Source organism: Eulemur rufifrons, chromosome 6 (assembly GCF_041146395.1).
Source record: "Eulemur rufifrons isolate Redbay chromosome 6, OSU_ERuf_1, whole genome shotgun sequence".
Classification (NCBI taxonomy): Eukaryota; Metazoa; Chordata; class Mammalia; order Primates; family Lemuridae; genus Eulemur; species Eulemur rufifrons.
In genome coordinates this window covers 62,378,334-62,393,477 of record NC_090988.1, presented here as the reverse complement: position 1 = coordinate 62,393,477, position 15,144 = coordinate 62,378,334, and the positions used below count along the sequence as shown (strand labels likewise).

The following is a 15,144-nucleotide window of genomic DNA, read 5'->3' as shown; positions in this document are numbered from 1 at the left end:
GATGGAGAAATAGGGGGTCATTACACTATTCTCTCTACTTTTGTATATATTTGAAATTTTCCATAATAAAGTTTTTTTTTAAAAAATGAAATTCATACACACTAATTTAGCGATTATCAGTAACATGCTGGGTTTTGCATTAAAAAATAACTCTATCATTGTTCTATTCAGTAAATGTTACAGATCAGGACTATCAGCTAACTGTTTAAGGAAGAAAAATGATTTAAGGAAAAAAACAAAGTTAGATCCCTCCCGCACTTCTTACCCTAAAACAATGTATGGCAGATTAGATATGTGAATGTTTTACACACACAACCCCACACAGAAAAGTATTAGAAAAAAACATAGTGAATAAAAATTATACATTAGGATTAATAAAACAATACTAAGAAGGATTAAATGAGACAAAACACTAGACTGCATTAAAATGAATGAGATTGGACAAGGTGATAAATAAAAGATGGCAAACAAGGAAAATTTATCTAGAATGAATCAATGACATCAGGAACAAACACATATGAAAAACGATACATGATGGAACACAAAATAATATCAAGTGATAAAACAAGAGGATCAATATGAATGCTCTCCTTTCTAACAAAGATAAATGAGTAGGCAAAGGGAATAATGCTGGGTGAACCCAAGATTGTAATTATCTCTAGACTGGGCATGCCTCTGACTTACCATGAAGTACTGTTTTATGGGAGAAGCTTAAGAATGAACAAAATTCAGAGGACATAATCACTGTGGGTAGAAATAGTCATGAAGGCTTTCACCAGAGCAGGAGGACTAAGCTGGAGCTTGAGAACAAAAATGCTGGGAGAGGAGGAAGAACACTCCAGGCAGGGGTGCACATGAACAAAGGCAGGAAGAGGAGAACCAGTGAGGACAGAAAGAAGCCTGATCTGACCTGACTACAAAGGAAGGTAATTTCTGCAAAGATGTGAGAATTTAAGCTCTAAGAAGACAGTGGATAGCTCTAATGGCCAGGCTTATAATATTGAACTTAATTTCATTTACCATTACCAAATACCATAGAAAATAGTAATGAAAAAATAAAAGACATACCTTGTTACTTCTAAAAAAACCTTCAGCTTTCAGGGTTTTACTGGGCACACTGAGAAGACGCAAATCATTATAGCAGCGTTCCAGCACTATTCTCATTGTTTCAGCAGGTAAATGGATGGCCTATAATAAAAGCAATTTAGTAAAAAGTACTCTTTCAAAAATAATTCTGTTTGACTCAGAAATATGGGAAACAAGACACTCATGAGTTCTTAAAAGTAGCAGACAGAAAAATAATTTTAGTAAAGGCTTTAAAATCTTTGAAATATCGAAGGGAAAAACTATTAGTTGTATCCATTAATTATGCTGCAAATCAAGAGCAAAACTACCACTTATTAATGTATCCTCTGAAACTATTTTAAAGTTCAGGATTTTTCACTAGAAATTCTATGCTTCTCAAACTCGCCAAGTAAATGAGGTGATTTGATTCCAAAGAAACTAAATAACTGACTTTTTGAGAGTTGACGTCAAATTGACACCTGCTTAACTCCATGGATTTTGATAGGCTGTTTTGTATTCTGTGAACAGGTGCTAATACTTTTATTAAATCAATTTTCCTTTGTATAAAATGAGATTAGTGGATAAAATTTATTCTGAAATTCTACACTCTTAATTTTTGGAGTCATTTTATGAATTTCATATGAAAGGAGATAAAAATAATTTACATTTTAAAAAACAATTTGTTTTCAATACCAACTAATGGTATCAGTTATGAATACCTAATTGGTAGGCAGTCTAGTTATACTGCAAAACACTGTATTTGTTGACACAATGTTTTGTGATCACCTTTATTCTCTATGGACATATTTTTCACCAAGATTAGCAGCTTCTTCAGGCAAGGGGCTATTGGGTGTTTCCTTCATATTATACCTCAGTGTTCACACTCTGGATTAAATTTAATTTTTTTTTACATTTGGCATTTATATTTTTAAAATATAATGCAGAGCAAATTACACTAACATAATATGCATTTATGAACAATTTAATCATAAAATATGACTTTGCAAAATGGTTTGTTTCTTGGCTATTATTACGATGACAAAGCATTAGAAGTCGTTTTTTTAAATATAGTAACCATCAATTCTTATATAATACTTTACAATATTTTTAAAGCATATTTATTTTTTATTAACATTCCTACAATTCTGTTAAACTGGTATTAAAAACCCCAAATGATAAAAAGCATAAGATGAATGACTGAAAACTGGACTCAATTTCTTGACCTGCAATTACTGAACAATTTCCACTATACCAAGGGATCTTAATCTGAAGTTCAGGAACCCTGCAAAATTTTGCCTGTCTGTGTTTCAAGATTTTATAGAGTACGGCAGCGGTCCCCAACCTTTTTGGCACGGGGTGGGGGGCCGGTTTTGTGGAAGATAATTTTTCCATGGGGGGAGGGGAGTGCGGGGAGCTGCGGAGGCGGAGCTTAGGCGGCAACGGAGAGAGCAATGGAGAGCTGGGAGCAGGCTGTAAATACAGATGAAGCTATGAAGCTTCATTTGCTCGCCTTCTGCTGTGCGGCCCCCAGTTTCCTAAGTTTCATGGAAGACAATTTTTCCACAGAGGTTGGGGGGAGCAGGGGTGGGGCGGAGCTTTGTAGCCTGGTCCCTAATAACCCACTGGCCACTACTAGTCCGCGGCCCAGGGGTTAGGGACTGCAGGAGTACAGGACCCTTGAATAGATAATAATCATTTGTATGGAGTGTTTCTTTTTCCTAAGAAAATCTGAATGTTTTCATCATTATATATTTCCAGCTCAAAAAATCTGAATGAGCCTATGTTCTTTAACACTTACTCACATAATGGGGCCAATATTTAATTCATCACCTTCCCTGTCAAGTCCGCTGCTCCACTTCCCTCCTCTATTTCTATTAATATATCACAAGCTTTCTGGTTATCCAGGTTTGAAATCCCTCAGGTCATCCATGCTTCTGCCTTACCCCAACATTTACCAATTGTAAGTCCTGCCGATTCCACTTACATAATCACTCTCAAAATCTACGCTTTCTCTCATTCCCAGTTACACACCTTCACCTGAATTATTTCAACAGTCTCATCTCCATTCCTGGCTCTCCTTCAATCCAGGTGGAACACTAGTCTAGTGTCACCAGAGTCACAATTCTACAGCACAGCTCTGATCATCCACTGCTATACTAAAATAGAAAACAAACAGAAAATCTCCTTCCTATCGCCTACACCAAAGATAGCCCAAACTTTTGTGTTTACTGTTTAAATCCTTTAATAATCTGTACTTACGTTTCCAAGCCTGTATTTTACAATGATACAGCCAAAACATACAAGTCATTGTTACATGCACTCGTCTCAAACTTTCTTACCTCCATACTTTGCTGTTTCTTCTATTTGAAGTGTCCTTCTTTCCTAACCTATAGTTGTCTTCTAACTATAAAATATTAGCTCCTTGAGGTAGAGCTTATATGTTATTAAATATCACACAGTGCCTTGTACCACAGCAGGCATTCAAAAATATTCACTGACCAATTTTAAAACTTACCTTTGAAATCAGTTGTTTGAACTCTGTAACTGTCTGATTTAAGTAAGCACGAACAGTTATAGGAGCAGCTACAGATTCTGCCTTTAGATCAACAACATGAACTTTCACCATCACTTCTGTCACATTGGAAGACATAGAGACATAATTGGAGGTTATTATTTTAATATATTTCACATAAGCAACGCATTCTTAATGTGTTTTTAGTAGATGGCAAAGACAGTATTTTCTAATTACCAAGAGCAGATGTATGTTATATATGTGTAATGCACGTTAAGAACATCTTTCACAATTTATCACAATACAAGCACACATATATAAAGAAATAGAAATGAGGCTAATAAAAAGTTCTCCTAGCTCTCTTTTAAAAATGTTAAATAGTAGTCTTCATTAGGAAGTATTATTTTTGACCTATATACCTACAAAAGTAAAAATGTGATTTTTAAAAATACATGTTTTGTTTCCTTGTAAAACATGACAATACTGTCAAATTTACTGAGCACATTGAAAATACAAACCCAAAGTTCCAAATACAGATACAAACTACAACACTAAATAATTATAAAAAGCCAGACACTGCAAAATAAATACTAAAGAGGCACTGCACCCCCACTTGCTTTTGAACAACTATCATTATTCAAAACCTTATTCATAATCAAAGACCTCTTTTTATCAAAATAATATAAATATTCTCTATAGCCCATGGAAAATTCTGCACAAAAACTATTCTGCTTTATGTGTTTGTTTTTTCACTTAAATCTTTCATGTTACAATTTAATCCATCTTCCCCTCTTCAGTTTTGAGATCATGTTTATAACTAAACTTTTAGTCTCTTGAAAATAAATGATCTTCAAACACTACTTTTTTTTTTTTTTTTTTTTTTTTGAGACAGAGTCTCACTCTGTTGCCCAGGCTAGAGTGAGTGCCGTGGCATCAGCCTAGCTCACAGCAACCTCAAACTCCTGAGCTCAAGCGATCCTCCTGTCTCAGCCTCCCGAGTAGCTGGGACTACAGGCATGCGCCACCATGCCCGGCTAATTTTTTTCTATATATATTTTTAGCTGTCCATATAATTTCTTTCTATTTTTAGTAGAGGTGGGGTCTCGCTCTTGCTCAGGCTGGTCTCGAACTCCTGAGCTCAAACGATCCGCCCACCTCGGCCTCCCAGAGTGCTAGGATTACAGGCGTGAGCCACCGCGCCCGGCCCAAACACTACTTTTAATAGTTATTCTCTACTTGTTTTAACCTCTTATATGTATTATATGTCAATCCTCAGTTTTTCCCTATGTTGTTTATCTAAATCTTACAAAATATTCTGCTAAGGACTTGATTATTAATGAATAAAGGAGATTACTTTATAAGTCTTACAATCCATACTGACATTTAGAGTTCATTCAAAAATGTGGTATTATTGCTGACCCATGTTATACTTTAATCATTCTATCTAGCTCAAAAATCTGCAAGGAAATGTCCCAAAGAGACTCTGCAGACAGTGCAGAGTCTGACTGAAGTAGGCATCACCAAGTTTTCAGAAATGAGATTTACCTACTTAAGAGAGAGCTCTTTGAAAGAATACTACCCCTAACCTACTTTAAAGAGAGAGGTCTTCATAAAAAAAGCAGCTACACAGGATCCATAGAGGAATGGAATTTAAAAGGGCAGAAGAGTTTTATAAGCTTAACTTTTATGAAAAAACAGAAAATATAAGCCGGAATTCTGATTAACCACAGATGCAAGAGAGTTAGGGTCAAGACACAACAGTAAGAATTTTGTAAAATTATTTAAACATTTTGATTTTCTCCTACTTGTTTAGTTTATATATAGTTGATTACTAGAAAGCTCAAGACATGAGAAAGACCGTCTTCAGGGACAACTTTGAGAAAACTAGAGGCATGGTATTTTGCTTTCCAAAGCAGTCCCAAACAAAGTAAAAAAAATCCCACTATACTGAATGAATGTAATAGATTTAATGAAGAAAGGAAAAGGTGAAGTCTCTGGGACCTACAGAAGTGGAGAAGATGAAAAAAAATTTAAATGTTGATAGTGACACAGTTATTATGAATCTACCTCTCCCTAAAGAGACTCTAGAAAACAGATTCTACTTCTGAGACTTTATGGGAACACACTTTTTTGAACCAAGGTCTTCTTTATGAAGAGAGAAAGAAAGATACCCTCCTAAGAGATGGAACTATTAATAATAACTTTAGGGATTTATAGCATACAGAATGATTACTGGAGAAGAAAAATCCCACTGAGGACTGTAAGCTAGAAGTTTTGTTGTTGTTTCTTTTTTAAATTTTGTGTATAGGTCTTTGCAAGTAATCTAGAATTTAATTCCAAGCTTGTTACTACTTCCCAACCTGTCAAAATTATTCTACATTTTAAGAACATATAAAGAATTTTTAAAATTATGTTCATTTCTATAAACAAAACATTTTCTCATGGAAATTTTAAGTCTAATACAACTCGAAAGAGTGTAAAATTGCTTACCTCCAGGTTTATATGATTGGAAAACTTGATCAGGCTTTCTTGTCTCTAACAGCAGATCAAACATATATGTTGACTTCACTCCACCTAGTAGAAGTCCCATTGGTGTATCTTCTTCTCCTTCATATGATCGTTCTAGATAATCATGAAACTCATCATATTTAACAAGGCGACAACAATCCAGGGGTATTACCTCTTCTAAATCCATCATCTAAAAGAAAACAATCCCCCAGCAAAAAGAAAAAAATATATATATAGTGTTTTAGTCTGGTATGTAATGGCACTACCAAAAAGTCCTAACAAACAAAATCCACGTACTTACGATTTGCATCAAAAGTAGCAATGTTTCTAGGAATGACTTGAATGTTATTTTTAAATAATTATGTTTCATTATGAATAAATCATACAAACTATATGCTAATTTAAAGATATTTTTCATTTTTTTTAAACTTTAGATGTAGACTCAATATCACTGTATCATAATCTATTGCTCTGTAATAATTAAACTGGAAACATAAGGGAAACCAACCAACCAACTAGAATATGCATCTTTTGTTTTTTTAATACAATTTGGAAGGGAACAGATAACTCATGTGTCCAATGACAATCTTCCTAATTATAGGAGGCCAGCATGTTTCTTAAGGCCACTGCAGCTTCTATGTCTCCCAAGTACCACCCCATTCCTCTCTGGACATCCCTTTTAATATTAGCCTACAGAAAACTACAGTTCATGGCATAAGAATTTCTATCATAAAATTTTCCTCTAGCTCATGTCACTAGTAGATGACATACCCTGGATGCAATAACTCTTGATTAGGAAATAAGCCTCCTGCAGAAACATAGGATTGCTTGGAAGTATTCAATGCCCATTTAAGGTTTGCAATTATTTTTAAAAAAGATTTGTAAGCCTCAGTGTGTCCCCATTGATCTCTACTCATCAGAAATGAACCTCTATTTTTGGTATATAAGATTGACTTATTTCTCTCCTGAGAATTACCTGAGATACTTGTTTAAAATGCATATTCCCAGGCTCCAGCACAGAAATTCTGATTCATTTACAGGAATCAGTATTTTAACAAGAATGTGACTCTCGTGCAGGTTATGCTGGATCACACTTTGAGAAACAATGTCAGGTATATTGTCTGCTATTTTTAGTTCCTCATTGGTTCTATATATAATTATATATGAAATGATACAGTATGCAATTTTTTCTCAAAGTAACGATATTTAAATTTCAGTCAAATTCTGTTAATGTTTACATGGAAAGGGGAAAAATTTAATTTGTCAAGTATCACAAATGACATTTAGAATGAGCTGATGGCTGTGAGGGTGGGAAAAAAATAAAAAAAATAAAAAATAGAATGAGCTGATGCAAGAGTGCTTCCCTTTCTATTTGCCTTTCAAACCTCACTAATAACTTACCATTATTCTCAGAACAAAATGCAAACCTCTATTCCTACAAAGTCTCTAATTTCATTTTATGCTATTCTATGCCCATTCAAGACAATCTAAATATATTAATACTACTCCTTCTTTTGTTAATAGTTTCTTGAACATACCAAGCACTTCCTCACCTCAGAGTTTTTGTATAAGCTATTTGCTCTACTTAGAATATTCTTCCCCAACTTTGTGCATAGCTGTCTCCTTCTCATGGATAAGGCCTCAAAATAAATTATCTCAATATGCTACTGATTTACTTTATAGCAGTTAAATAATGAAATAATTGCAAATTGTGATGTCTAAATATTTTTCGTTTGTTTTTTCCAACAGACTGAAAACTCCATAAGAGCAGTGACCATGTTGTCCTCTCTGGTCTCGCTAACACCTCATGTTGTCTTGTTCACTATCGTATCTCTAATGTCTCATACAGTAGACGCTCAATAAATATCTGCTAAACGAATGGAAAGAACAAATAAATATTTTGTTTCTAATTCTAATTCTGGGATCTAGAAAGTTTAACTGACTTTCAGAGTGAGAAAGTTCTCAAAATCAACTGAGTGTGCTCCAAAGAAGAGGTATAAACTTTACCCTGTAAGAGATATATGAATTAATAAGCTATAAAAGTTACTACAAGTGCTTATATTACTATTAACTATAATAAAAACTTGGGAAATCATATTACTACTGTTTATAAGGTATCAATAAGTATATGCCAACAGTGCAATTAAACATACCTTATATGCCATTTCTACTGCTTCATTCAATGTCTTATCCTTATGAACCTCTAATTTATTTTCCATCATTACTTGTTTCACAGGATGCAAACAGAATAATTTTATCTAGAAAATGTAAAATATAATCAACTCAGCAAGTCAAGAGTCAAAGCCTCATTCTTTATTGGACAGCATTTTTTCCTAATTGTCAAAATACTGTAATTTTTTAAAGAACATAATTGAGATCATTCTTTCTCATGTCTATTTTACTCACTTAATAACTGACAGTGACATGATGTCTCATGTCATAAAAAATTCAAAAACATTAATTTTAACAATTGTATATTTTTTATAAGCATGTATCACTAATTTATATAATCATTTCCCTACCAATATACGTTCAGGTTGTTTCCAATTTTCCCCTAGTTTGGAAAATACTGGGATGAATATCCTGTAGTCAGGATTTTTACAGTATCTGTGATTATTTCATTAGGTAACATTCATATAAGAGAAATTATGTAACAATATAAATTTGCTTAAGGGTCTTGATAAATATCACTCAATTTCTATCCAGAAAGGTTTTACTGATTTATTCTTCTTGAAGTAGGGTATGAGAATGTCCACCTCACTGCAGCCTCACCAGCACTGAACATTATCATTACATATTTGTAACTGAGTTTTTATGCATCAAATTAAACCAAATTTTACCTTTGTAGTACAGTGGTTACACTGCTTAATGATCATGAGAGTGTAACTGTGTACAGAATCAACCCAATGAGTTAGCTAGGAGAATTACAGTTCAACAAACTTAACACCTTCAATTAAAAATAAAATTACGGAATACAACCTTGCATGTATTGCGCTCAATTTCTCGTTGCCTCTTTTCTTGTTCTTCCAACTCTCTCTCTTTCTGCACCAAGTTTTTAATATGTTCTGGGTATTCATCTACTTCCAGAAATTCTATTAATAATAAAAACAGGATAAGGCCATGTCACTGAAATTGAGCTCCCTTTATTCATTCTGTTCTACTGTGCTCCCACAGTATATACTTCTACTATAGCACTCGTGGAAATATATTCAACTATATTCTTAACTTGGAACATGAGCTTCTTGAGACAAGGGTGAAGATGAGGAGGTAGTTGATAATGGCACATGGTTAGGTCTCATATTTTAAAAAGGCATATATTTATCCAAAATGGCTCTTGGCTCCAGAACAACTTCAGTATGTAGATTAAGATTTTAGAATGATAAAGCCCCTCTGAAACTTGGAAATAATTTCTGCTTTCAAATTGTGCCATCACCATCAATCTATGTGACTGTAGGCACGTTTACTTCTCAAGAACTAACCTTCTTAGCTTATTGATAGTGCCTACACCCTAAAGTTATTACCTGGGATATAATATAATCTAATAAAAGCAGTTGCTGCTATTACTATAAATGCTATTTATTTGTCTATTATTCTTCTCTAATAATATCTTTCCTTTGTTCTCAAAGCAATCTTTTAGCTGCCTTCTAACCAAAGAAGCCAGATTCACAAAACCAATATCTCTTATATTTCTGCTTCTATTATATATACAGTCAAGATTAATTTGAATAAAGAAAAAGTGATTATTATTTCTAAGGTTACTTTTAAAACAACTAAAGGAAAATAGTATATACAAAAAATGGTTACCACAGACCTATGTATGAATAATTATTTTTGCAAAAGTTTTTAATAATCAGAACTTCATAGTATTCATTCAAAATATTAAAAGTGACAGTATCAGATTATGACACCATTTAATAAAGCCAATTAGTATTTGGCATTAAATAGGGAGAATAATATATATCAAAAACATCATGCCTCTACGTAAGGTAAAAAGCCACTGTTTTAGAAATGAGTTCTAATTTTTAAAATATTCTATAGCTTTTCAGACAGCGCCCTCTGGTGTTTCAGCACAAAACTAGAGTTGGGAGAGTAGGTAAAGGAAGGCTGTTATTGCACTACTAGAAGGCAGGGTTCACATAAGACACATGAATTACTATCCTGGCTCTGCCTCCAGATAACTATGACCTGGGATGTTACTGTTTGGGGTAGAGTTTTTTTAATGATACAATAAGAATGATTACTTCTGCTCTTAAATCTCTATTATGAAATAACTTCTTATAATTTCTATTTATTTTTTCATTAATTCCACAGTAAATTTTTGAACTAGTATATGACAGATCCTAGAATATATCTTTGGTGAAAAGAAGAATAAGTCCTAAGCCTTGTACCAACTCAATTCACAATCTAATGAAGGTTCACAAAAGTATGAGCATAAACATTATTACGCTCAAAACAGATTTACTAATAGCATGGTATTGTTTAGTTTCTGAACAAGGGAAATATGCTGAAGTCAAAGATAGTGATTATATTTTTTTAATTATAAAAAGAATATGAGCAAACATATCACCTGTGTACGTATCTGTATGTACACACATACTCTCACACACATACACCCCCACCTATTTGCAATACTGCCTCAGAGAGTCAGAGTTAGCAAGAAAAAACAAGAACTGCTATATTTTAAAGGAATAATTACCAAAAAAAGAGAGGCAAACAAACATGTTTTATATACAAGATTATTTCTGAGATTCTTAATTAAATAAGCAGAGATATTTAACTCTAGTTCCCAAAAATGTTTCTGAAGTAGTAAACTAGAAGTTCAGGTTATCTAGGGTCTCCATTCAAAGCATTTAGACACTAAAATACTCAAAAAACATGAAACTGAAAAAAAGCAAAAAGAGCTAAATTTGAGTTTTTACTATATACCAGATATGATGCTAAATGCTTGAACTGTTGTCTCATTAAAATATTTATAAGAACTCTGTAAAATACTATTATTCCCACTTTACAGATGTGGAAAGAATGGCTTAAAAAGATTAAATAACTTGCTCTAGGACATGCAGCTGGTGAGCTATGACAAGGTTGGGTTTATCATCACTGCATCGCACTGCACATAATATAATCTTACTACAAATAAATATGCTTACAAATAAACATTCAATTTATTTAATGATGAGTAGGTTTTATTTACCTCTCAGTGTATTAAAAAATAATTGAACAAGTTTTTCCAATTTGGTATTATTTCACAACAGTCTTTATAATTAATTCTTCCAGGTAACTTAATTGTCCTATCATTTAAAAGTGGTTATCTGGGTTTGCAGAACTTACAACAGAAATTAAGTTTACAATACAGGTAAAATCAAATAACTGTAGGTTAACATACTTGCATTTCTTGCTGGATCCTTCAGTCTATATATCAGCATATATGCATTTGTGGAGCTAGTAGAAATATAAAAAAGATTAATAGCTACAAAAAGTAGGTTGTGAAGATTCCATTTCCTAACATCAAATATTTATTTTACATTGTGATTTTTTTCTTTCAAATAATTAGAAATTCAGGCCACTGCTCACAGACACATTCACATTTAAAACATTCCAGAAAAAAGGAAAAATTTTTTTTTTTTTTGAGACAGAGTCTCACTCTGTTGCCCAGGCTAGAGTGCCGTGGCGTCAGCCTAGCTCACAGCAACCTCAAACTCCTGGGCTCAAGCGATCCTCCTGCCTCAGCCTCCCGAGTAGCTGGGATTACAGGCATGTGCCACCATGCCCGGCTAATTTTTTCTATATATATTTTTAGTTGTCCATATAATTTCTTTCTATTTTTAGTAGAGACGGGGTCTCACTCTTGCTCAGGCTGGTCTCGAACTCCTGACCTCGAGTGATCCGATCCTCCCACCTCGGCCTCCCAGAGTGCTAGGATTACAGGCATGAGTCACTGCGCCTGGCCTCTATTTTGTTTTTAATGACAAAGTTCTGAGAAGATTCCATACCTCCTCCTGGTAACATCGTAAAGTCTGCAACAAGGCTGTGTACTAGAATGACTACAACAGTTAAGTCAGGAGTCAACAATGTTTTTCTGGAAAGGACTAGATAGTATCATAAAACTCTTAGGCTGTGCAAGCCATATGGCCTGTGTTCTTGTTATAGTATAAAATCATTAACACACAATATATAAACAAGTGACTGTGTTAGTGTTTAATAAAACTTTACTTCCAAAATTTGGAGGCAGGCTAGATTTGGCTCATGGGTTGTAGTTTGCTGATACCTGCGTTAAATCTTTGATGACAAAACACACTGAGAAGCTATAATGAATTCTAACTTATAAATACTAAAAATTAGGAAATTACTTACCTTGCAAAAGCACTGGAATAATATCCTCTACTTCCTGAAGATCCGCCATGTGTTTTCTTAATGTCATCTTGCGTTATCTGAAAAGTTGTTATGTTATTTTCTTTTTTTGTAAAATCCGTTAACACTGCTGTAACCAAATCTTTTAACTTCAGAGTTAAATGCCATATAAGATCCTCAGGATGGCCCATATAGATATCAATTAACAAAATATAACTATAATCAGGGGCTGCTTACCAGCCAGCCAGTTCTAGAGCTCCTAATCACACATGAAGCACAAATAGTACGTGTGACAGCACAGGGCAAGAGGAAAATTGGTAGTCTATCTCTGGAGACATTCAGTAAGCCCCAAATAAATCAAAACACAGAAATAAAGATAACAACCAAAATCAGGAAATTTACTAAAAGCAAAAATGAAAGACTGATTTGATATGGGTCTTAAGATGTATCACTAGACAAATCCGCTCATTTTTAATAAGCCCTACTGTTGATTAGAAACATCCCTACTGCTGTCTTTCAGAATAATCTTAAAAGATACCTCCTTACCTTGCTGACATGCTGATCATTGAAGCTGTACCACTGCTCATCACTGAATGACTTTATACACGCATAGTAATGACCACCAGCAGCACTTCCCGAATGAACCATAACAGAGAAGAGCTCATAAATCAAGGAATTCTGAGGGGAAAAAGTAAAAGTGACTCAGAGGAGAGGAAAAACACTAAATCCTTATTTGTATATTTCCTATTTTCTATTAACACATAGTGAAGTAACATGGTAGTTGTCCTATGTATCATAGGTCAACTTTCTCCCAAGATAAAATTAAAATGGCAAGTCACCAAATAATTTTATATACCACAAGTTTCATTCAGCATATTTTTTCACATTTTAATTATGCTATAATCTATGGAACTATACATACCTGTACATAAAAACTTATTTATGTAATAATTAAATAATCATCTGAAATTTTAGAAGCAGGTGCTAAATATAAGGGTGTTCTAATATGTACAGTCAAGATCAAAAAGCTCACAAGTAACATTGTTTTTTATTCAAATCAGATTCTATTTCCTTTACAAATGAGCTGTGTAATATATTAATATATTTATGCAATCTGTGATATAGTGATTTACTGATTTAATATCTCTCACTTATAAGAATGAATCCTGAATTATATTATCTATAATAAATTAAATTAAAATTGTTTAACAGTTTCCTATTCTGCAAACAATTCTTCACTGCTTGGAAATAAAGATTATTTTAAGCAAACCTCAAGGAATTTGTGGAAGAAAATGGAAATAAAAAGAGGTGATTTACAAACAACCTGTCTTTATATTTAGGACTATCTTTTCTTTCCGAAGCCCAGACACTTCACGGTTCCTAAGACAGTCTGAGATACTGGAGACCATCCAGACCAGTAATTCCACCATAAGAATGCACAGGGAGGAAGATGGAGATAAAGGATTCCCCAATTGATAACAAGCAAGCTTTATTTACTCACTTCTCTACAACTAGGGTTTCTCTTCTTTATTCTTGAAAACGCTTGAAAAGCATTTTAGCCTTTACACTTTACGTGATTTTAGTCACTTTATATGACTATTATTAATTAGTGAAATTTCTAGAACAAATTCTGAAAATGTCTGAAAACTTCTTTACATGCTTCAAATTTTATTCCTATAACTAAAATTAATCACAGTGGTGACGGGGGAAAGTTTCAGAATTCACCTGCAATCCAAAATTTGTGTTTAAAGCACTGAACAACTTATGAAATGTGTTAACTCCATGCTATTAAAGTGCTTTGAATATAGTAGGTAAATAGTTTATCATCATAAGTTTTTCATACATCAAATCTTTAAAAAGCACCTTGTGAAAGTATAAAGAAACAACCAAAATATCCTTAAATGAATTTGAGATATTATAAAATCCTGATATGACTGGATGATATGTGCAATATCTTATGAATAAATAGAACCTCTATTTAAAAAACAAACAGAAAAAGCCTACCAATCAACAGCTATACATTTTTAAAGTTTCAGAATTATCAAATTCTGAATTATCTAAATCAGAATTATCAAAGCCAAAACAATTATTTTCCTGGAAAATTCTAAGGGTAGCAACTTCTAGATGACAATAATTGTGGTATATTCACAAGACTGCATCACCTTCCAAATTAGAATTGCATATATCATATACTATTAGCAAAAGATAATACAGTCTATATGAAAGAGTAAGAGTTCTCAAATGTAATTTTAGTTTCAAATCACAAAAAGATTGGAAGAGATAAGAAGGGGAATAAAGCGACTTCATCCAAATCTAGAATGATAATTTATAAATAAAATTGCATAAAAACATATTTTAACATTCTCTTCTCATTTAATATACTGCTTAACAACATAATCTATCACTCTTAATAAAAAGAGTATAAAGCTTCAAGCATGGTACTGGCAAACAAAATTATAAATTTCTAGATCTAAATAGAACATCAGAAAGCATCTGGTCCAAATGCCTCCAAAATGTAGCAACTGAAAGGCACATAGATTAAATGATTTGCCCAAAATGGCACAACTTGTTAATGGCAAAGTCAGAACTAAAACCTAGATAATTTGACCCTCTAATGCAAGGGTCAAACAGTGAATATTTTAGGCTTCGTGGGCCATATGGTCTCTGTCACAACTACTGAATTCTGTATTATAACACAAAACTGGCCATAG

General features: G+C 33.3%; 1 protein-coding gene across 4 annotated transcripts in view; it reads right to left on the bottom strand.

Annotated features, from left to right (window-relative positions):
- The window catches only part of USP47 (ubiquitin specific peptidase 47), a 109,403-nt gene that overhangs the window by 14,861 nt on the left and 79,398 nt on the right, over positions 1-15,144 (bottom strand). For all 4 annotated transcript variants that reach the window (XM_069471168.1, XM_069471169.1, XM_069471172.1 and 1 more), the window contains 8 exons: positions 12,980-13,111; positions 12,437-12,513; positions 11,469-11,524; positions 9,065-9,177; positions 8,239-8,343; positions 6,068-6,275; positions 3,581-3,696; positions 1,069-1,188 (listed from right to left, as the gene is read on the bottom strand). In XM_069471168.1, coding sequence (XP_069327269.1) covers positions 1,069-1,188; positions 3,581-3,696; positions 6,068-6,275; positions 8,239-8,343; positions 9,065-9,177; positions 11,469-11,524; positions 12,437-12,513; positions 12,980-13,111 — 927 coding nt within the window. The remainder of the gene's footprint in view (positions 1-1,068; positions 1,189-3,580; positions 3,697-6,067; positions 6,276-8,238; positions 8,344-9,064; positions 9,178-11,468; positions 11,525-12,436; positions 12,514-12,979; positions 13,112-15,144) is intronic.